Raw genomic sequence first — 21,605 nt, forward strand, 5'->3', positions numbered from 1 at the left:
CATTACAGGAGCACACAGGGCTCCCGAAAAGGCGTCCGGCACCCCGCTGCCGCAGCAGCGACGGTGAAGGTCCAGGGAATACGAGAACCGACATAAAAGTCGCTGTATACACAAACCCCTTTATAGTCCCTTTCTATTCTCTGAAGCTGCAAGGATTTGTATTTTAATGCTTCACTGGATGGCACGAAAACTGAGATTTTGTCCAGGGCTTTAGCAAAAAAAAAAAAAAAACAAACAAAAAAAAAAAAAAATTCCCCAACTGCATCAACCCAATAGAACAAACAACAAATAAATAAAGTCACTAATGAGTCTAAAAAAATTAATGATAGCAGATTACATGAAATAAATCAAGTTACAGCAACATCAATGGCAATATTTTTCACTAGCATAAAAGTCTGAATACCACTAGGATGCCTGCTTCAGTCTTTCTTCATGTTGTTACCTCAATCGCTCAGGAACAAGGAACACTGAGTGCCTAATTTGGCCTGAAAATTTTCAGTCATATAGTAGTGGAGAAGGTGAAAGGAAATATCCTTTATTTTCAAACTGAAAAAATTACAGTGGGTAGAGAGACCTCCAAAATACTACCTCTACTTTTCATGCTGACAGTATAAGATATTCTACACCTGCATTTGATTGGTTTATTCAGATATGCCACTGGTATACTCAGATCCTGTATTCTGAGATCCTATACTCTGAATTCTCAAAAACTCTATTTAAACACACTTTTTTTTTTCCCCAACTGCATTTAAATGAGAAGTTCAAATTTCAATATGCATCTATCACAGAAGAAAAGAACAACTCAAATACAAGTGTAATATAAGTAAAGCTTTGCCCAGAAACAAAATGACTGTTTTATCAATTGCCATCAAACTACTACTTTCCTTTCACTGCTGGATCTTCAATGTTTTTCTTAGACCCTTATTTTCCCACACAAATTTCTCCCAAATCTTCTCCAAATCTTCAATTGTTTCATTTCAAATTTTTAAAAAATTCTAATTTTCCTTTTCGTTATCTAGACATGACTACAAATACAGCAAACAAATGCAAAATTTGAAGTTACAATAAAATATAAACAAAAACATTTCATATACAAAATATTAAGTTATTCATTTTCATATTGCTCTTGCTATAATGTCTTTGAGACTGTCACAGAAACCACTATAAAGCCTGAAGAAAGCACAACTTGCTACAAAATTTAATCAGGCTTTCTGCACAGTGTGGATAACAGTATGCTTGACAAATACAAAAAATCCACACTACCCTGCAATTTACTCTTTCATGAAGAAAGATGTTTTAATTTTCAGATGCATAAGCAAAGGAGCAAAATTACATTTCTCCAAGAAACATTTACCTTAAATTTCTTAATTGCCATCTTAAATCTTCTTCGCCCCAAACAGTAAGTGTTCCATAATTTTCTTCTGTTGTAATACAGTAGAAGCGATAAAAGACAAAACAAAGATTTCAGCCATCCTGTTGAAGACAAATTTTTAAATAATTAGTACATATCCTTTACATAGATTCATATCCAATGGTTTGCAATGAGACACAATTGAACGTCAAATTTAAAAAATAGGCACTACTTTTTCATACTGGTATTTTGTATTGCTGGAGAAGAAATTTTTTGCTCTGAGCTACAATTCAAGAGGAAGAAGAGCCAAATCCTCAAGTCACAGCTGAACCATCACTTCCTGACAAATGACATTAGCATTTAATGGAAAGAGTTTGCATTAGCAGACTGTCACAAACTCTTAATATTTCTCCAATCACCGTTTACCATTACTAAATCCTTAACCAACAAATGCATAATTGTTTATGCTTTAAGGGTCCTGCCAAGCTCTTAATGGAGTTTCATGGATCAGCAGTTTTCCACATGTCTTATTTTGGGAATCAATGGACTGGAGGCCATAACACCTGTTCACCTTGCAGAAGCTGAGCTAGGATTTATATTTACAGTCTATCCACCAAGTCCCGAGATCAACACTGCCTAATGTCCTCAGATTGCTTCCACACTTCCTTCATTTCATCAGTGCAAAGGTTGTTTGTTTGCTTCTTTTGCCTTTTCTAACTAAACTAAATATTTTTGAAGACTGGTAATGCAGTTCATGTTTCCCTTTCCTGCAACACACACAGAGTTTTAGCAGAGCCTCTGTGCTACAGTAGCTAAATATTAACAATATTCTGTTCAAAACAGAGTTAATATTGTTATGGAATTACAAACTGCAGTATTGCACAATATTTGCAACAAGTCTTGCCTTGACAAAATAACATCAAAAATTGTGCCTAAAGGTTCACTGAAGTCACAAACTAGCCCACAAAATTTTTATTAATGAGCATAAAGTACAAAATAACTTCATTTGACACTAAAATCCTAGACTGAGATTTAAATGGCTGGCTGATAGATAACCCATTCTTTTGTTTATCCAGCAGCTTCAAGTGAGAGAGTTATAAGGCATGCAACAGCACACCAAAACCCAGCTGTGCTTAAATTACATGCTGGCATTTTTGCTCTAACCCCACTCAGGAGCCATGGCTAACACAGAGAGAAGAGCACTGGCTTTAGTACAGGCTGGTGATTAAATAACTCCTCTAATTCCTGGACTCCATTGCTAACATGGGCTTGAACCAGAGCTCCTGCTTCTTCATTCTCAGCAAGGATTTTAGCTGATTCCCTTTCCCAAAGAAATCCCTTTAGAAATCCCAACACTAGCTAGGGCTCAGACATTTAAAATTACATTTCTCCTAAACACAGTCAAATGTGTCTAAACAGGGTTACCTGTCTGCAGAACAGACCAATCTTCAAAACTTTTCAGACTGTAGGATCTTCTAATGTGGGATAATTACTTCACAAGGGAGGAAGTACATTTCTGGTTAATGCTTTTCTGGTCAATAAAGCAGCAAAGCTTAACAAAGGTTGATGCACCTTTAAAGACAGAAGTCATATAAATATGAATGCTAGAGTCCCTTCTCCAGCCACCAGAAAAACAGAAGGAACTGCATAAGCTACCACAGTAAATGGATCAGATGATCCAAATATAAATACTGAAAGGCCTATGGAACTAACAGGAAGACCTATGCTAATAAGCCTATGGAACATGCAGCTAGAAAAGATATTTCTTTGATAAATTCATTCAGTCTCCCAGCCAGGAACATCTAAGCGAAGGGATCTTGTCAGTGCCTGAATCAGCTTGTTCAACTCATATTGCCACAACAGTTTTTAACTCCAGGAGATGCTTTGTGAGGTTTATGCACAGAAATATAGTTGGTTTCACTGGTATTACAGTAGCACAACACTGGCATTAACTCAGGCCTTCAGGTGGTAAACACATGGTAATTATCTATTAAGGTGCATTTAGATCAGACATTAGGGGAAAATTCTTTACTGAAACAGGTTGCCCAGAGAAGCCATGGACATTCCATTCCTGGAAGTGTTCAAGGCCAGGTTGGATGGGGCTTGGAGCAACCTGGTCTAGTGGCATTGGGGCTGGAATGGGATGATCTTTAAGGTCCCTCATTGCACAAACTATTCTACGACTCCAGATGGGTCATGAGGGGTGCAAGACCAGAGGTCAAAGGCTTAAGCATTGACTACTGGAGGGAAAGTCCAAGGATTGCTGAAAATCCAAATGGTTCAGAGACATTTTCAGGTTTTGGAAACATTGTCTGGTAGGATTTTTAAATTATAACATTTTAATTGTTAACAAATTCTACTCCCTGTGCATTCAAAATGCAATGCACTTTTAAAAATGTATCACTAGAAAGATACTAAAGTACATAAGAAATAGCAAATTATCTCACAGTTAGTACTGCTTTATAAAGAGGAATAAAAATTATGAGGCTGTGCTAATTTTATGCTTCATTCTGCAGATGAATGAAGATTTTCTGTCTTAAAAACATTTGCATTCCTCTCCTTTAAAGCAATTTTCAGTTTTGCTGGATACAGCACAATTGCATCTACTCTTTCAGCTGCAATGGGTTGTTGAAATTGAGCTATTGCCCAGCACCTGCTCTTAGTCAGACAGCTGAAATCAGAGGTTAAGGGAAAAAATAAAGATTTTTTGTCATTGTAATGCAAGTCTCCTTTTAGCTTTGCTGCAGTCAGTGTTCAATTATGTTCTGTAACAACCTCCATTACTAGAGCCAGTGTTTTTCTGTTCTCTCTGCATATATTAACTTCCTTGGTCACACGTGAGAGCCTTCTTAGCAAAGCCGAGTCTTGAGAGACATTCAACCATAGACTTCATGAGTCTCTATCTTTTTTGGGCTGTTGAGAATCCTAGTGTTCAAAAGCATCTTCATTTTGAATGCTCAAAAGGTAACTGATACAATAGAACTTAAATTATCTCCCAGTGAAGGTCTGATAGGTCAAAATTAACCTGAGATTCCATCTAGTCTGTTGAATACAAAGCATTGAACAAGTAACAATGAAAGGCTCCCACGTAATTTTTTATCCTATTTTTACAAGCTCTGAATCCTTCTCCCTCAGAATTTTTATCAGTTCACTGCGTAGCCCAGAAGTTTAAGGCTTCATCAGAAGCAGGAATCAAGACCCTACATCTGTAGGAAGAAAGTCTACAAAGATTTTGGCCAGCAAGGCTCAGCCACAAATGGGAAGAAAGTAGTTGGTGTGAGCAGCTACTGGGAAGGTGGGAGCAGGAGCCTTTCTTCAGAAGCAGGAAGCAAATGGGCAGAGAGCTCTGAGACAGAGGTCAGAGGGTGAACAACATTGAAATTCAGGGTCTCAGGAAAAGGAAATCCAGAGCAGGAAGTACTGGCATGATTAGAGAGAGGATTTGAAAAGCCTGGAGCGGAAGATATTTTATTATAATATAAATACATTATAATAAATTGACCTTGAAAAAAAGGACATCATTAAGGTGAAAAAGTTGGTGCCCAAAAATTTAGCCTGTTATAAAGGGAAGAGAATAGAAAACAGTGTTGTAAACTTTTGAAATTTTAATTAGGAGTCTCAAATATTTCTCTTCTCCTTCCTCCATTAAACCTCCAAGTTCTGGAGTCACATGGTTGAATCTTAGTTTTCAGCAAAGGGAAAAAAATTCTAGCTGTCATGCTTGCAGAAAAAATCTTTGAACATTCAAAGCCCAAAAAACCAGGATATAAACCCAAATATTAACTTACATTTTTTAATAAATCTCATTATTTGAATGCAATCTGTCTTGCAGTTTTTAACATAAGATATAGCATTAGTGAAAGCCTAGCATCTGCCTTCTAAGCAGACAGCAGCTAAAGATCCAAAAAAAGATCCCCAGCTGCTATCATAGTCATCATCAGCACATAATGACTGGCATGCTGGAATTGTGGGTAGCTCGTTTAAAGCTGTCACATATTCATGTACTCTCTGTTTGACAGATTAACCCCTTCCCAGGGATGCAGGAGCACAGTCGGTGCTCCCTCCCCAGCATCCGATCCCGCTGTGCAGGACAGCACGGCGATGGCTCCAGTGACAGCGCTCGCAGCTGGGGCTGCACACAAGGTCACAGCAAGCCCTCAGCCTGGCACAGACACCGCCCCGTGCAGAGGTCCAGACAACTTTCTGCGTGATGTTCCGGCTACCTGATCAACAGCCCACTAGCTACTGCTTTGGGGAGTATTATTAAAAATTAAATAAGGATTTCAGGGCTTCTTCCCAGCACTTTTTCAAGCTCCCATGTGCATGAACAAGCAAATAAAGATTCGAGCTGGAATTTTTCCAGACATATGCAGAATAATTACTCTCCAGAAATTCTCTTTATCTTCATCCTTGTGGATTTGAATGCATGCTTGAGAAATCTCTCCCTCCTTTCATATTCATCAGAAGAGAGGACATAACAGTCACAATTAGCATACTCAAACCGAGTTGTAGATGTACCTACCCTACATTTAGTAATTTACCACTTTCCATTGATGCCACAACTGCCATCCCTTTCTAACTTCCACTCTCCCAACGGAGTAGATCAGAAACAAATGGCAGATATGCCAGATCAGTCAGAAGGGCTGTGTAGCTGCCAACAAATCCTTTGGCTGATTCAACCATTTTGTGATCATCTTACATTTCAGTGCACCGACTCTCAGCCAAAAAGCCTTCAGATCTGTGCCTCAGCCCCCACCACAAAAGAGCAAAATCTGAAGACCTGAACTATAATGGTGTTATCAACAGAGCTAGAGAAAGCATCCAAATTCTCACTTCTGTGCTAATAGCCCCACTCTGAAGAGAAATAAAAGCTGGGTTTGGGGGATGCCAAATGAAGTAGCCCTCAAAATAGATGGAGTATCTATTTATTCCACCACTTGGGGGAAGTGTAAAGAATGGAAATCTACAATAAAATTTACACATCCTTTCTTGCAGTTTTCACAGCTCTCCAGACATACCAGTAAACATTCATAGTCAATCCTATAAGAATCTATGCGGATTTAAATAGCTGCATAAACTCTGAATATTCATTCACAAGATAATTCTGAAGACATTTTGTCACACTGTTTCTTTTTAGTAACATAAGATTTGAAAAAGAACTGATGAAATACTTTGTATTCAAGAGATTTCTTATAGAAAGACCTACTAATTCGTTTTCCTCAACATTAATGCCTTCCTGAGAAGCACTGTCTGCTCCAAAGAAAGCTACAGTTCTTCCTCAGTAGCTTTCATCAGGCAGCAGGTTCAAGTTACAGGCTGTAACCTGCTCAGTTCTGAACATATCCAGAATGTTTGCATCGATGGATGAACAACTGCGAAAACGAGCCCTGGTAATATTAGTGAATTCTGCCTCAGAAAAAAAATCACTTTTTAACAGGTATGCTCTGTGAAGAAGAGAATGAAGTGACCTACGCAGTGCCTGACAGAATCTGGAACACCAACCATACCTCAGTCTAAAGAACTACACGACCTCAGTTTAATCCCTTCCCACCAGGTAGAGCCTTACCTGGTGTCTGAAATTCCTTGCCACTCCTGCTGGAGATGCAGTTCCACCATCGCTGCCTTCTGCAGCAGGATGAAATGCAAGCCACACATGACACACAGATACATGTGCAGTTTGACTGCTGGTTTGTGACCACCACCTAAGGGAATGTGACTTCAAATTTCAGGGTCTTGTGGCCATCAGGGAAACTTCCTGCTCACAAGAGAGAAGGGAACTTCCCATTCAAAATAATCTTGTTTCATTTGAGGGAAAAATTAAATGGGTGAATGAGTGTTCTATACCTCCTTAGCTGCTAAATACAGGATCGAACCTCCTTTTTCGGCTGCCACCCAAATCCACTCACTTCTCTAGGGTAAGGGCATCAACCCTCTGTTGTTGGGGTTCACCTCTTAGCTGCTAAATACAGGATTGAACCTAATAAACACTTCTCTAGGGTAAGGGCATCAACCCTCTGTTGTTGGGGTTTTCCTTTTGTTTAAATCCACAGGGTTCCTCTTCCCCTCTTTCTCACATATTCAAGATGAGAGAAGCTTCAGCGAGCACAGCTACCAGCATTCCAATTTATTCAGCAGCAACCCCTGTGGACTGCTAACAGCAGACTGTGATTCTGTTTGGATTACAAGGTGCAGATAAGTAATACCATCCTTAATCTATCACTGTCAACGCTGGTAGGGGAACAGCTTATACCTGTGAGAAGTCAGGCAGAGGAAAAGATAGATTAGGTAAAAAAATATATTGTGGGGTAAAAGGACAGAAGAAATAGAGAGGATACAAATCCATTAAGAGTTCTGTGCACACATGCATGCAGAGGTAGGAAATGAGGGAATGGGATAAAGGAACAGGTGCTAATATGAAAGCAGCAAGCAGGAAGGAGATATCCAGATTCCAAGCAAAAATTTTCAGTAGCAATGAAAATCTCATTTCCAACAAAATCCATGCTTTCCATTGCAGTGATCCCAGTGTAAAATGCCAGGGATGTTTGTGACCTCAGTAACTGCTGATGGATACCACCACACTGCAGCCACGACCAATAAACCTCAAGTATATCATAATGGAGCCTCAAAGCCTTCGCTTGGAGACCTGTCAGTAAATTGGGGCAATACTACAAACAAAGGATAATGCAAAGACTGCAAAAATGGAACGACGCAGAGACAAGTGCATTTCTCAGAGGATCTGGGGCAATATTACAAACAGACAACAAAGGATAATGCAAAGACTGCAAAAATGGAACGACGCAGAGACAAGTGAATTTCTCAGAGGATGGAGTGGAAGGCAGGAAAGATGAAAGAGGAGTTAAGCCATTTAGACATAAGAGATGGAGAACATCAATATCCCACATCTGTTTTATGTGAAGGAAGATTTGGGGATGGAAAACAGGGAAAATAATAATGAGACCTGGGATTAATTCTTCTTTCCCTTTTTAAAGGAACAGTAGTGGCTCCATCACTATGTTTTACTACAAGTCATCATCTGCAATTGAAGTCTGCCCACTCAGGCTAGTCAAGTCCCCTTCACCTTTTTACCACAGAAACAATGTTATTTTATGGGCATATAGAAGATTCCTTTGATTCAGCTATAGGCTCTCACTGATTTTATGTTATTTGCTTGCCTGGCTAGACATGTCAAAGACAATTTATCCCAGGAAAGGTACAAGAGCTGCCTTCTAAGCAGTCACATTAAAATAAAATGTTGACATTAAAACAAAACTAGGAAAACTTTATTTTCGACCCTTGGAATGTCCAATGTTATAACCTAAATTCAGGTGCATTACTGATTATTCTGCTCTTCCCAAGCTTACTCACTGCTTCCCACAGTAGGCACATTCTGTGTTCCAGAATAAACAATCCCAAGTGCAGCCAAGCAAAGTGTATACCCTAAAAAAGGTATGGATTGCTATTAATGGCATGCTTTCTGGTGGCACAGATCTTTCAAAGAGGTTGCAAGGAGGGGAAACCCAGGAAGCTTTGTGGTCTCCTTTTTCAGCTGCCACCCAAATCCACTCACTTGGACTGCTTAAGGAAGACAGAAAATCAGTTCAAAGACTAATAATAGGGCATAGAAATAGTTTAATAGCAGCCAAGGGAGAGCTTTGTAGAAATATTTTAAAAATATGAAAAAAAAAACCCAAATAAATTAATCTACTGCAGCGTGAAAGGCTACAAAAATTAACAAAAACGGGGGGGGGAAAGAAGAAAGCTACTAAGAAATCAGCAAGCAAAAGAACTTTCTCCGTGAGTACACTAACACGGCCAAACACAAGGAAAAGTGTGCACCGGAGCAAAGGAGAGCGGATCAGCTGCTGACCCAGCCAGAGGAGCGCAGCTCCACTCCCACAGGGGACAGCGGCCTCACAAGGCACCCGTTCCCGCCGCGCTAACCCGGCTTCGTGGCCGACTTTCAAGCCGCCGGGGCAGCTCCCGCTCCGCCCGAGCCCTGAGGGAAGCGGGGCCCAAATGCCGGGGCCGGGCGCGAGGAACGCGCGGGCCGGGGCAGGCCGCGCTCTCGCCGCGCGCATGCGCAGCAAGGCGCACGGAGCCGGGGCCCTTCCGCACGGAACATCGCGTTCCGCGGGTTCACAGGCAGGAAGTGCAGGCGTCTCCCCCCGCTCGCCTCTTCCCGCCTTGGGGCTGCCGCAGCTCCTTGCCCGTAACTTCTATCATTTTCTGCCGTACCCCCTGAGGGTCATTTCAGCCCCGTGGTGCAGGCCGCCTACGTTCTACCCAATAACAAGCCGACTCTCGATGACGTCTTTAGTTGCCGGGCAGAATTCCCCTACGCCTCGCCCGTACCGCCGTGCCGCCACCGGGAGGGGCGGGGCGTCTGCTTTGATTGACAGCACAGCTAGTGGGCGGGGAGAAACGAGAGAACCAATAATAACTGTGGATGGCCTTGATGAGCAGGGCTCGCAGCCAATGGGGATGGGCGGGTGGTCGCTCGGTTGCCAGGGCCACGCGGTTGCCAAGGCCTCGGTTCGGCGCGGTGGCTGCCCCGCCGCCGCCGCCGCCGCCCCCCGGGCCCGCCGACGTCGCTTGCCCCGGGCCGGCGCGATGGTGAAGCTCGCTGCCAAGTGCCTGCTGGCAGGTGAGTGTAGCCCGCCCGCTCCCATCCGCCCCGCTGCCCACGCGGGAGTAGAGCGGGCGCCGTGGGGTCGGGCGAGGCCGGCAGCGCAGACGGCCCGGCTTCCCACAGCCCCTCGTGGAGGGCCGCCCCGCCGGAGAAGAGGTGGGGAAAGAGGCGATGGGAGAGGAGGGAAGACCTCGGCTGCCTGGGGACGGGAACAGTGGGAGTCGTGTGTGTTATTAGCACCCGTACCCGCCCCCGCCTGCCACGTGGAGTCGAGCGGCGCCCAGGGAGGGTGCGAGGTGTGCTTGGATCGGCTGAAATCCAAGGACAGGATCTGAAAAAGAGGAAAAAAAAACCCAAACCAGAAAAAGAGTACTTCTGCAGTGTGGAAAGGTGGGCGCAGAGACTGGAGAAGGCATGAAAGGAGCAGGGTAGGCAGCTGAGCCCTGCCTCATTTGGAGTCTTGCTTTGGGCTGACCTGAAAACTCCTTGTCAGAAATGAGGATGATTCTGAGAGTATGATAGAAAGGTAAAGCCTAAACAAAGAGTAGAAGGATGAGCACTTCACAGTGGCATCTTTTTCCCCAAACAATTTAGAGACTAACCTGAGAAAAAAATTAGTTTATGTAGTCAGGATGGATTATGGAGGTGTTGTGAGTATAGCTGGCTGTTAACACTTTGTGAAAAAACTTTTAATTTTTTCTCCTCCCTCTGCATTGAAGCTCTGTGCAGCTTCAGCCTAAAGCACAAATCCATCAAATCTTTGTGTGCAGTCAACTCCCAGGTTTAATTTTTGTTTCAAAATATTTCATCCAGAATAAAATGTTTGCCTTTTGACCTCAGAAGTAGCTGACCATCAACTCACACAAAGCCAGATGTGGTCTTTGGCAAAGGCAACAGAATTGATCTCCTTTGTGGCTCTACTGCTGTGAACAACCATCTTGTCTGACTTCTACACTTGAAACGTAGGCATCATTTCCAGTTTGGAAGTTTCCTGCTCCCAATATACTGGCTTTGCTGAAGTCTATCCAGTTTTGTTGTTTAGTGTTACCAAAGGCCAATTCCATGACCATTTAAAAATCACATAGGTTGTCTTTAGATGACCTGTTTATGTCCTTATTGGTTCTGGAGTGGTCTTTTCAATTTTGTTCACATCACAAAGAACAGGAATGTCCTGTCCTATATGTCATTCTCCTATGTGCTACAGTAATATCCATGTATTATTAAAAATAATAAATTAATGAAGCAGACCAGGCAAAATAGATCCTCTGTTGCAGAAAAAAAAACTGTAGTGAAAGGGACCTAAGATATAGGTAACCACAACAACCTAAAGGGAACAAGAAAATACAAATACATAGATAGGAACAAACCCATCAGAAATGGAACTGGGAGCTCTTGTGGACCTAAGGAGATGGTTATGAAGAGCCAGTGACACAGAACTGGGAGCTACACCAAGGTCAAAGAGAACAGGGGAAAAGGGCTCTTGTTATCAAAACAGAGACTGTTGAATTGACAATAGAAGATGATTCCTGTGTTATCTCAAGGGTCATTTACAGGCACAAAGTAAAAAAAATATCTCGTCTGAGCTTACTATGGGAACACTACACAAAGGTTTTCATTGTAGAGAGACAGCTGGCAGTAGCAGGCATTTTTGAAAGACTCTACAGATTCTGGCAGAATAACAGAAATATGGATAGGATATATACTGTGAGATGCACTACTGGCACATGAGACTAAACTGAAAAGGGCAAGGAAATTTACTTTGAGGAAGTGTACTGGTGTGATGGGCTAAAGAGGATGGCAAAGAATAAAAAGAGGGAAAGAACACCTGGGGCTGTCAAGTGAAAGAAAGGCGATGCATGAGTTAAGAATTTGTGCTGGCTGATGCCTGCACAGTTTGGAGCAATGTGTGCCTCTCTATCTCATTTTACAAAGACAGATCTAATTGTCTATTGAAATACAGAATAGCTTCCACTCAGAACAGAGTGTTGTCTTCCGCACAGGCTTGAACTGATCAGAGAACAAACAAGCTGACTTACCAGATTTTCCTGTCTAAATATTGTGAGCCCAACTCAGCTCAAAGTAAGCAAGCATGCTAAAAATGTTTAAACAAGAACTACATTTGGTTAATGCATCCAGGGGTAATTGTCACTATCCAAAACACCCTTCCTGCTCTGTAATAGTATATGAGCAGAGAGCTTTACCAATTTCCTTCAAAACACCATTAGGAAGCTGTAATGGAGTCAAAAATATACCCCTTTATTGGTTTATTCATTAACAACTTAATGTAAAATACTTCCTTTCTGGCTTTATTTATTAACAACATAATGTGAAAGACTTGTATTCCAGGCTCGGTTGTTTATGATTGTGCCTTTGAGGGTAAAGCTTGAACCACTGAGGTATTTAATTACTGGCTCCTGTCCTTTTAACTATCCAGGCTAGCAAGACATTATGTGGAGAAATGATAAGCTCTTTGGAAGCATTAATTCGTTGTTTATAAAGGGTTATGATTTATCATCTTTTTCATGTAGTAATATGGGCGTATGTGAGTTCTGCAGAGCCTGAGGAAATGGCCTGAAGTTGTGTCAGAGGAGGTTTAGGTTGGATATTAGAAAAAGGTTCTTCACCCAGAGAGTGTTTGGGCTCTATAACAGCTCCCCAGGGAAGTGGTCACAGCACCAAGCCTGACAGAGTTGCATTTGGGCAATATTCTTGGCGCATGGTGTGACTCTTGGGGATGGTCCTGTGCAGGGCCAGGAGTTGGACCCAGTGATCCTTGTGGGTCGCTTCCAACTCAGCATATTCTGTTCTGTGATCCTGTGATTGCTTTGGATCTCAGAGTTTTGTAAGAGCAGGCCAAAGCAGGCACCTGTCAGGTTTGCCTGGAGTATTATGCAAGCCGTAGCAGAAAGCCTTGGCTCTAGAAGAGCAAAAACCAAAGCCCCTTGCTTTTCCCTCCATACAGGGATGAGTCAGCAGGCTCTTCTCTCCAGCCATGTGCTTTCTCTCTGACGTTTGCTTCTGCTGTGCCCAGGATGCCACTAATGAGCCACCAGCAGCTTTGAGTCAGCAAGAGTTGCTCTCTTAGCAGGGTCAGCAAGAAGAGTTTGTTGAGAAATGTTACCAGCTTAAGCAGCTTTGTCTCAGTATATAACAAGGATTTGAGTCTGGGAAGATGGATAACCTAAGGAGAAGAAATAGCCTCCTAGGAAGCCCAGTCCCTTTTCACATTGCAATTTTCTCTACATGATAACATATCCAGGAAATTTTAGTCTTAGGTAAGGGCTGTGGAGTAAGAATGAATTTTAGAACAAACAGCAATTCCAGCCTAATCTGGCAGTCCTTTGCTATTGTGCATAGGTCAGAAATCACATGTCAGCCACCAGTATGCATAATGGCAATATTAATTTCCTTATGTGGGTATTACCTTTTAGATGGTTTTGTGCTTCATGTGACAGTTAAATTGCCTGTATTCAGAGTTAGAGCATCCAGGCTCTTACAACATGTGATAGTATCAGAACTGAGAAAATATAAAATTCTCTAGTATGAAACAAAAATATTTTATGCTTTTGGTTTTGCAGGAGATCCAGCTGTGGGTAAGAGTGCTTTAGCCCAGATGTTTCGCAGTGATGGGGCTCATTTTCAGAAGAACTACACACTGGTAAGCATACAACAGGCTCAGACCGCTGTCTAAATTTTTTCTAAGGTGAGTAGGAAAACTGAGAGGCCTAGAACAAAATAAATATGATTTTAAGTTGTGGCATTCAAGGTGGGATCTTAGAGGGTTTTCTTTCTTGCACCCTAGATTCTGTAAATCTGCATTATGTAGGTGCTGGTGTTGAAACTTAAGGCAGAATAATTTAGTTAATCTTGTGATGTTCCTACTGAACCAATGCTTTCACAAGGTTTTGTGGTGTTAGAGAACTCCCCCCTTTAGGGACTACTCTATGAAAAAGCACTGCTGAAGGAGAAAGCTTTTAATTCCAACTATTAAATGTGGATGTGGACAGTGCGCTTATCACTGTGCAAACACCAAGATGTGCTGCATAGCCCCAAGATAATTATAATCTGCAGAAACTGTTCCCAGATGAAGAGGATACAGTTTGCAGTCTTTCAGTGTAAGAATCAATGGTGATGACTAATCAGAAGCAGGATAAAAATAAAAGTAAATATAAGTAAAGTAAAAAAAGGAAAATATGAGTGTGGAGAAAAAAACCCCTAAAATGTGTTTATTCATTGAAATAAAGATGGAAACCAGAATTTAAGGATAGAAATAGAACAAACAAATGAGCTACAAAGCAGAACGAGATAAAAGGTGGAAGAAGCACAAATAATCTCAGTCCCATATGTTAGCTCATCACATGGTTAGTGCAAAACGTTCTAAGGCATGTGTTAGAGCAGCAGCGTGAGAGTGAACGTAGACCTGCGGACTTCAGCTAATACTCTGAGCTGTATATAAGCAAATCTCTTTGGTTCTCCTCCTTTTTCCCCCAGCTGAGCAAATCTATGAGTCTTTGACATATTGGTGAGATTAGGTTACCAGAGCTTAGGAGGAGTATTGCTGAGTTTCCAGCGGTCTGTGTTTGATGAAATTGTAATGATTCACAAGAATTGCCTCAATCCAATGCACGGTTGGTATGCAGTTGGACAGGCTCTTAAAAACTCTCCTGATCCTCATTTTCCTGATTCTTCTTGACAGACAGCGGGCATAGAACTGTTGGTGAAAACTGTATCAGTTCCAGAGACAAGTGATAGTGTGGTGAGTTTTTCTGTGACATAAATTGGGTCAAAAAGAGACACCCAGAGCTCAAGCCCCACATGAGTCTCATTCTGGTGGAAGATCACTATTCATGTTCATAGAATGATTTAGTTGCATTAAGGAAATGAGGCTGATCATGTATAACTGCTGATACTCCAGGGTTAGTTTAGTCTTAAAAATATCATTTTCATATATTTGTATCCAATACATTTTAAACCAAAGTTATTGCCAGCTTTGTTGAGAATCTGTTCTGTCCTTTAGGGCACTCAGGTTTAGTTCATGATTCTTGGAACTACAGAAGCCAAAGCTCATCTGTTATTTCTCCTTAATGCCCTATACTCCCATTAATGGAATATATAAAATTTGGTATAGATAGTAGAGGTTACTGTCCCACTCCACATATTCTCTTTACAGTAGGGATGGAAACTAGGCTTGGGGCCTTGGAAGTAACACTTTTACTGCTTATACTTGAAAAATGGCTACTTATTTTCTCATATTATCTGGAGTTTTCTCAGTGCAGGGAGTTTGGGACATGACACTACTGTACTGAATAAAATGTTGGAGTTACAAGTTGCAGTATTTACTTCCAAAACCTTTCCCTGCACTGCATTTTTCTTGGCAAGAGCCTTCTTTCTGTTTCCGCTTTCAGGAATTCTTCATTTTTGACTCTGCAGGAAAAGATCTATTTTCTGAAATGCTGGAGAAACTGGTAAGTCTTATGTAACAGTCCTCTTCTTCCAAAGAAGTGCTTTTGCTTTGAAGATCTGAGCTCCCCAGTCTGGCAGATGTAGCAAACTTTGTCTTTAGTGTAAATGGGAGCAATTACCTCAGTTGCCAACGCATCCTGTTCTACCTCTCTAAAACTTGTGTAAGTACTAGAAGAAATACTTTCCAGAGAAAGGAAAGCAGATAGGCAGTTTTCTTACAAAAGAAATAGGAAAGTTTAACTGAGAATTTCTGTGTACTGTTGTTTAAAGTTTTTTTTTTTTATTTCTTGGAAAAACATCTGTTTTGCTGCAACTTCAACAGTGAGAGGTTTTTTTTTTGTGTTACAGTGATGTGTTTGATCCAACAGGATTCATTCTTGTCCTTGAGCATAATCCTGCCCTTGGGTTTTTTCCTTCAAATATTTGTGACCTTCCCTGTACAGTTCTCTACTGTGTTATCTCATTTTGAGAAGCAGAATCAGTTAATTGATGTAAGCTTTCATAAGATGGCTACGTCAGCCTAATGGTTCGTAGTCTACAAAAGCAATTCCACTTTTACACTTGCTCTAGATCTGGTTTGCAAGGGTCTTCTGTAGAAGCTGGCTCAGCTTCTTGAACTGGAAGAAAACCTTTCTACTTTTTTCCTAGGATTAATTTTGTGCTGATTCAACATGAAAAATCAGCTTCCCTAGGGATCAGATGAGTGCCAGAGCTGATACAAGTAAAGGGGCAGGGCTGCACAAGCAGGACTAGGGAGGAAAGCAAAGACCACCTCTCCCAATGTCAGTGATTTAGTTGGGTCAATTGAAATGTGAAACCTTAGCCAGAGCATAAGATTCCTGGGTGTTAGGGTTTTTATTTTCATCCTAGCAGCTGTGTTTGCTACATTTACAGCCTGGCTGTTGACCGCATCAGTTTCATTAGAGCTGACAGTGTTCCTTGCTTGCTGTGCAGTGGGAGCAACCCAACGTCCTGTGCCTCGTGTATGATGTCACTAATGAGCAATCCTTCGACAACTGTAACAAATGGTTGGAGAAGCTGAGGGCTCAAGCAGTTGGGATGCACATCCCAGGTAAGAGTGGGTGTGATTCTTGTTATCTACTCCCCTCTTGTATGACATCAGTTGTTTCTGCTGAGCTGTGGAATAGAGCACTTATTTTAAGTCAGGGGCAGGCATGGCTTCTTCCAACTCCTTTGCTTTTATCAAAAAGCAGATAAGGCTTGAATATGTTTCCTTTTTGGAATCTTTTTTAGGTAGTTATAGACTATTCACCATGCCTACAACCTCTTCAGTTACTTCTACAAATATTGCAGTATTTATGGCTTACAAGTCAGCATTGATGAGCTGGGTTTTTTTTTTTTTTTTCCTTTCATGTCTTTTTTTCTGTAGGTGTCTTAGTGGGGAATAAAACAGACCTAGCTGATCGTCGAGTTGTGGAGCAGGAACAAGCACAGGAGTGGGCTGAGAAACATGGCCTGGAATACTGTGAGATGTCAGTGGTGAGTATCTGCTCCTTTCACCATCTGTTCAAGGGGGTGTTTGTAAAGTTGTCTTTCAGGCAGAGAAAGATAACTGGGGACTCTCTTCACCTTGTTTGTCATCTAACTCAGTTTTAATCCTTCTTTGGTGAAACAGAGCAGAAATAGTAAAATGCTTATTCCATCTGCAATTGACAACTTTCTTGTTTCTTTACAGAAGGAAATGAAAAATTTTGAGACCCCTTTCCACATCCTGGCAAAGTTATTCCACCAACTGTACAAAGAGAAAGTGGAAACTTTTCACTCACTAGCCTGACTGGTATGATTTATTTATCCTCTAAGCTTCTTCTAGTACTGAGAATCCTGCTGGACTGAATACAGAGAGAAGAAAAAATAAGAGCTATTTGCTACTTCATGGTCATCCTCTGGTAATTCAAAATAAACTAGAAATAGGCAAGTAGAAAGACACTCTTCTGAAGCTGCTACCTCAGCATTCCTTTCATGTCCTCTAGCTTGGTTCTCTGCTCATTGAAAGTCTGCTAGGTTGGGGGAGGCGGAGAGTAAAAGGGGAGGACAGAATGGAAATTGCCAGCTCTTTGCTTTAGTATCTTTTTGTCTGAACAGACTTCCTGCTGCTACAAGCAGGGATTTAGAGGTTTGGAAAAGGAGAGAGGAAGCTGACAGGATGTTTTTCGACTTAAACCAGCCTTGGTACATACACTGCAGGGCAGGACCGATTTGGCCCTACCCCTTGAAAAGCATTTTCAGGAGGAGGCTTATTGCCTTAAAATCAACACCTGGAGATGAGGTGTGTGGAGGCAGAGATGGATTTAGGTGTGTTTCCAGGAGCGCCCAGAGCTGGACGCCTGTTTTAAGTGTTGCCTTTATCAGCTGTAAGATTGATATGCTGGTGACTAATGCATGTTTCTAATTTCCAGAATCTGTTTCTTTCCTTCGGCCTGGCTTACTGTCCCTGCCTGGTGGGAGCTGTGTCGCGTCCAACCGCTGTCACTTGGTGACGCAGTGCCCTCTGCTGGTCCCAGGTCACAGGAGTTCTCCAGAGGCTGCCACCTCCCTTGAAGTGAGCAGGAAGGGCTTCCTGCAGGCACATCCAAATTGGCTTAGCTGCAAAATGGAGTGAAATTGCAAGAATACCTTTTCTATTCTAAAGATTAATCTAAAACTTACAAAAAAAATTACCTTTTCTTCTTCATGTCTTTATCATCTTACATATTGTGTCATTTTCGTCAGCTGAATTTGGCAATACTGTTCTGATTAGGTTCAGTTCTCCATCTCAAAATCAGAGTCCTCTTATTAAAGTCTCTCTGCTTGTCATTGAATTTCAGATAAAAGACCACGGTTCTGATGTTGCTAGTGGAAACAGGACTAAGGAAATGAAAGACAGCCTGGCTAAGTTACTCTGACTCAGCTGTGTCTGGCTAGAAGTTTTGTATTAGAAAGGGTGAAAGCCTGGAGAGAGTTGCTCTATTGTGTGGAGTACTGATGTTCCATGTGTAAGACCCTTTGCTAATGCAGTATGCAAAAGCATCTGTGGTAAGGTGCTGCCTTGTAACTGAGCCTAACACCAAGAATTTCAAAAATTTAACCATTATCTGCCCAATTATGGTAGACTCCCTTGGGCAAGGGAAGCTGAGTTTTGTAGAGACTGAGCACTGAGTGATTTTTCAGGCAGTCTTTTCAGGAATCTGTGTTTCAGGACTTCTATACGTGTGGTTTAAAATCATTTTTATGCCCAGTGCTAGGAAAAGTACATTAAATTGAACATAAGAAATATGGCTGCAGATGTTGTAGCAGACTTTATGAAGCACTTCAAGAATCTGGAGAAGCACTGGCCTCATTTCACTGGCAACAGTGTGTTGATGCTGAGAACTCGCTAGGGAGCATGAATACCAGTTAAAGAGGATGAGTAGAAGCTCAATCTATAAGAAGTAAAAACAAGAGGTTCTTTTGCTAAAAGCCAACTCAAAAATGACAGAACAAGCTGGGAAAGCTTCTGCTTTCTCCAAAGAAGGAAGAGTCCTCTATGAACTTAGGGTAACTAGAAGACTCACTCTTTTTGAACCCGATTAGCATTACTGGCATTTGTATCTTGCATGGGTTGTCTTGTTAATCCTGGGTGTTTTCTGTTGATTTACATAGGCTGTATAGACTCTTGCTTGCAGGTGCTGGTATCTACACCTTTTATTCTTACTCTGACTAGTCAGAATAAAAGCTATTTTGGATGCTCTGCTGATCCAGTTAAAGAACTAAAGAAGGGGTTTTTTTATTTGGTATCTTATTTCCCCTTGGTTCTATTGATGATGTGATCACAAAACAAGATACGTATTTTTTCATATTGAAAATAACATACCAGATATATATGTCACCTGTGACATGGTGTATCTAGGGGGAAGAATGTCTTGGGAATAGGTAATAAAATGAATTCTGTGCAATCTTTAACCAGGGAGTCTTATCTCTCTGCACCTGAAGGACCTCCCATAACTTCAAATAAACACTCTAAATGTGCCTGTAAGATGAAGATTGGTGAAGACTGTTTTATAAAATAAATGCAAAAGCTGGAGGAGCTCATTAAGGGAGTGCTTGCAGTGGTGATTTGTGATTTATAGGGAAGCTGCTTTTGAGAAGTTGGTGAAGAAAAATGCAGCCCATGCAGAGAAAGATGTATTGCCTGAGAGAGGAAATGTATGATCTAATTAGCTAACAGTAGGGATTCACCCACTGCCCCTTTCCCTCTTCCACAGGCCACAACCACAATTAGAAAAGAAGTCATGTCTAAAGCACGTTGTCCAACTTGCTTTTTATAGGACTATTTCAGGCACTAGTATGGACACAGTTTAATGTCCTTCAGAATAGTGTGTTTGACCATAACAATCTCAACCCTTTCAAATATATTTTAACAGCATAATATATTGTCCTTCCTGGCTAATGTGCTGCATAGTACCAGCCTGATGCAAGTGGTGGTTGTTGCTATTTTCCTGGCTTAATTGTGACCTTGGTTGTAGAGACTAGGAGTGAAGAGGGGATAGAAAACATGAGAGCCAAACATGGGAAAGTTGTGGGAAATAGTTTTGTCTCTGTGAAGGAGTTCAGGGTGGTGAGTAAGTGAGCTGGACCAGCAGGATGAGTAAGAGTCTGGAGCCATTATTAAGTTTCTCTCTACCTGTTTCTGCCTAACTGTGGCAGTCACATCTCTAGAGTGAGGATGAGTGTTTGCTGCTTATAGGCTTAGCATCAGTCTGAATTACAGATGCTGTGGAGAACAGTGGGAGGAAGACAGAAAGCCTGTCTGCTGACCAGGAAGCTTGTTGTCTTCTTATAGCTCCCCTGCTTTGTCCAGCTGTGCAGTGCTGCAGGTGCTCAGCATGAGTGTTACAACACAGAAAAGACCCAGCTCAACCAGAACTGAAATATCAAAAGAAGAGGAAATAAACCAACAGGCCTTTAACTGGTTTTAATAGATAAATAGTCCTTTTTCCTGCTTGCTTGTTTGATTAGACAAAACCATTTCTTTCCTCCCTGGAGTCCCTCCTTACCTTTCCTTTGGTCCTCATGGGTCTGCACAGAATCTCTGTTATACTTGTGCCCTGCTTTACTTAGCTTGATACATCACCAGCTGATTTTTTTTTTATCCTTCTAATTTCTGCATTATCTATTCCCAAGGCTGCAAGACATTTCTTCTTAGATTAATAGACAAAAAGAAACAAAAGTGGAATTTTTAGTCAAATTGTCTTGGAATAAAATACCTTAAGAAGCTGTCTGACATTCTGAAATTCATTTGTGTAAAGCTGTCATGTTAAAGATGCTTTAATGGTTTTGTTTTGTCTTGCCAGACATAGTCTACTACGGAGTGAAATTCAGGATGTAAAATTCCAGAAAGATCAGGTTTTATTCTGGGAATTAATAGGAGTTTCAAAGCTGATCACACTGTGATAAGATCTGTTAAGTCTTAACAATGGAGTGGTCACTGCTGTTCATAATGAAGCATTAAATATACTGAAATAGGACTGTCAAAACAGTTTCTTCTAGAGATTTGTTCATTTTAAAGACTTTAAACCTAAGAAAGGACATCTTTTAAAAGACTGATCTGATAAATGACACCATTTGGACTAGGGTTATTTCTGATAAAACTTCAGTGACTTGAAGAGCTGGATTTAGTCTTTTATGCCAATTGACTCCCCTGGGTAAGCTTCATTTCTTTACCCACTATACATCTTGGACCAATCTGACCTGATAGCAAAAGACACATGATGTTGTTGAAAATGAAATACTGCCTTGGGGCAGAAGGATAAACTGTGTGGCCTCCTGAGGTCCTCCCAGCAATACTTTCTATAATTCTGTTAGATTAAGTGAGGAAAGAAGTAGCGTGGAAAGCACAAAACAGGCTAAGTCATAAACTAGCAATTAAACTGGGAGCTGGGCAGAAAACGTACAATCTATCCCAATTAAGAGCTGTATCTCAAGAGAAACTGGGAGCCTGACGCAGGTGCTGACAGCAGGGAAAACACTGCATTTCTCTTCTGGAGGCAGCAACTGCTTTTGCTGGTGCTTATGCAGATCTGTGGGGGTCCTTACGCAACTCAAGGCTGTGCTCTGTTTTTAATAGTCACTGTATCTCTGATGTTCAGGTGGCAGTTGCTTGCAGTTGTGGTCTCATCTGCCTAC

At 41.4% G+C, this 21,605-nt stretch overlaps 1 protein-coding gene across 1 annotated transcript; it reads left to right on the forward strand.

Moving 5' to 3' along the window:
- The first annotated feature begins 9,885 nt into the window (after positions 1-9,885).
- IFT27 (intraflagellar transport 27) lies at positions 9,886-20,828 on the forward strand. The gene is made up of 8 exons (XM_041416918.1): positions 9,886-9,995; positions 13,559-13,638; positions 14,677-14,736; positions 15,386-15,445; positions 16,398-16,515; positions 16,834-16,943; positions 17,140-17,241; positions 17,861-20,828. Exons 1-7 carry the CDS (start codon positions 9,962-9,964, stop codon positions 17,236-17,238), a joined length of 561 nt encoding a protein of 186 aa, XP_041272852.1. The 5' UTR covers positions 9,886-9,961; the 3' UTR covers positions 17,239-17,241; positions 17,861-20,828.
- Positions 20,829-21,605: the final 777 nt, after the last annotated feature.

The sequence above is a fragment of the Onychostruthus taczanowskii genome, unplaced genomic scaffold, assembly GCF_017590055.1.
Source record: "Onychostruthus taczanowskii isolate IOZ18803 unplaced genomic scaffold, ASM1759005v1 scaffold53, whole genome shotgun sequence".
NCBI lineage: Eukaryota > Metazoa > Chordata > Aves > Passeriformes > Passeridae > Onychostruthus > Onychostruthus taczanowskii.

What these genes read in the sequence shown, in the direction of transcription:
- IFT27 (XM_041416918.1), top strand. Translation starts at nt 9,962, where the DNA reads ATGGTGAAGCTCGCTGCCAAGTGCCTGCTGGCAG. An exon ending in TTCAGAAGAACTACACACTG is followed by an intron (nt 13,639 to 14,676) that starts GTAAGCATACAA and finishes TCTTCTTGACAG; the next exon opens with ACAGCGGGCATAGAACTGTT. An exon ending in CAGAGACAAGTGATAGTGTG is followed by an intron (nt 14,737 to 15,385) that starts GTGAGTTTTTCT and finishes TTCCGCTTTCAG; the next exon opens with GAATTCTTCATTTTTGACTC.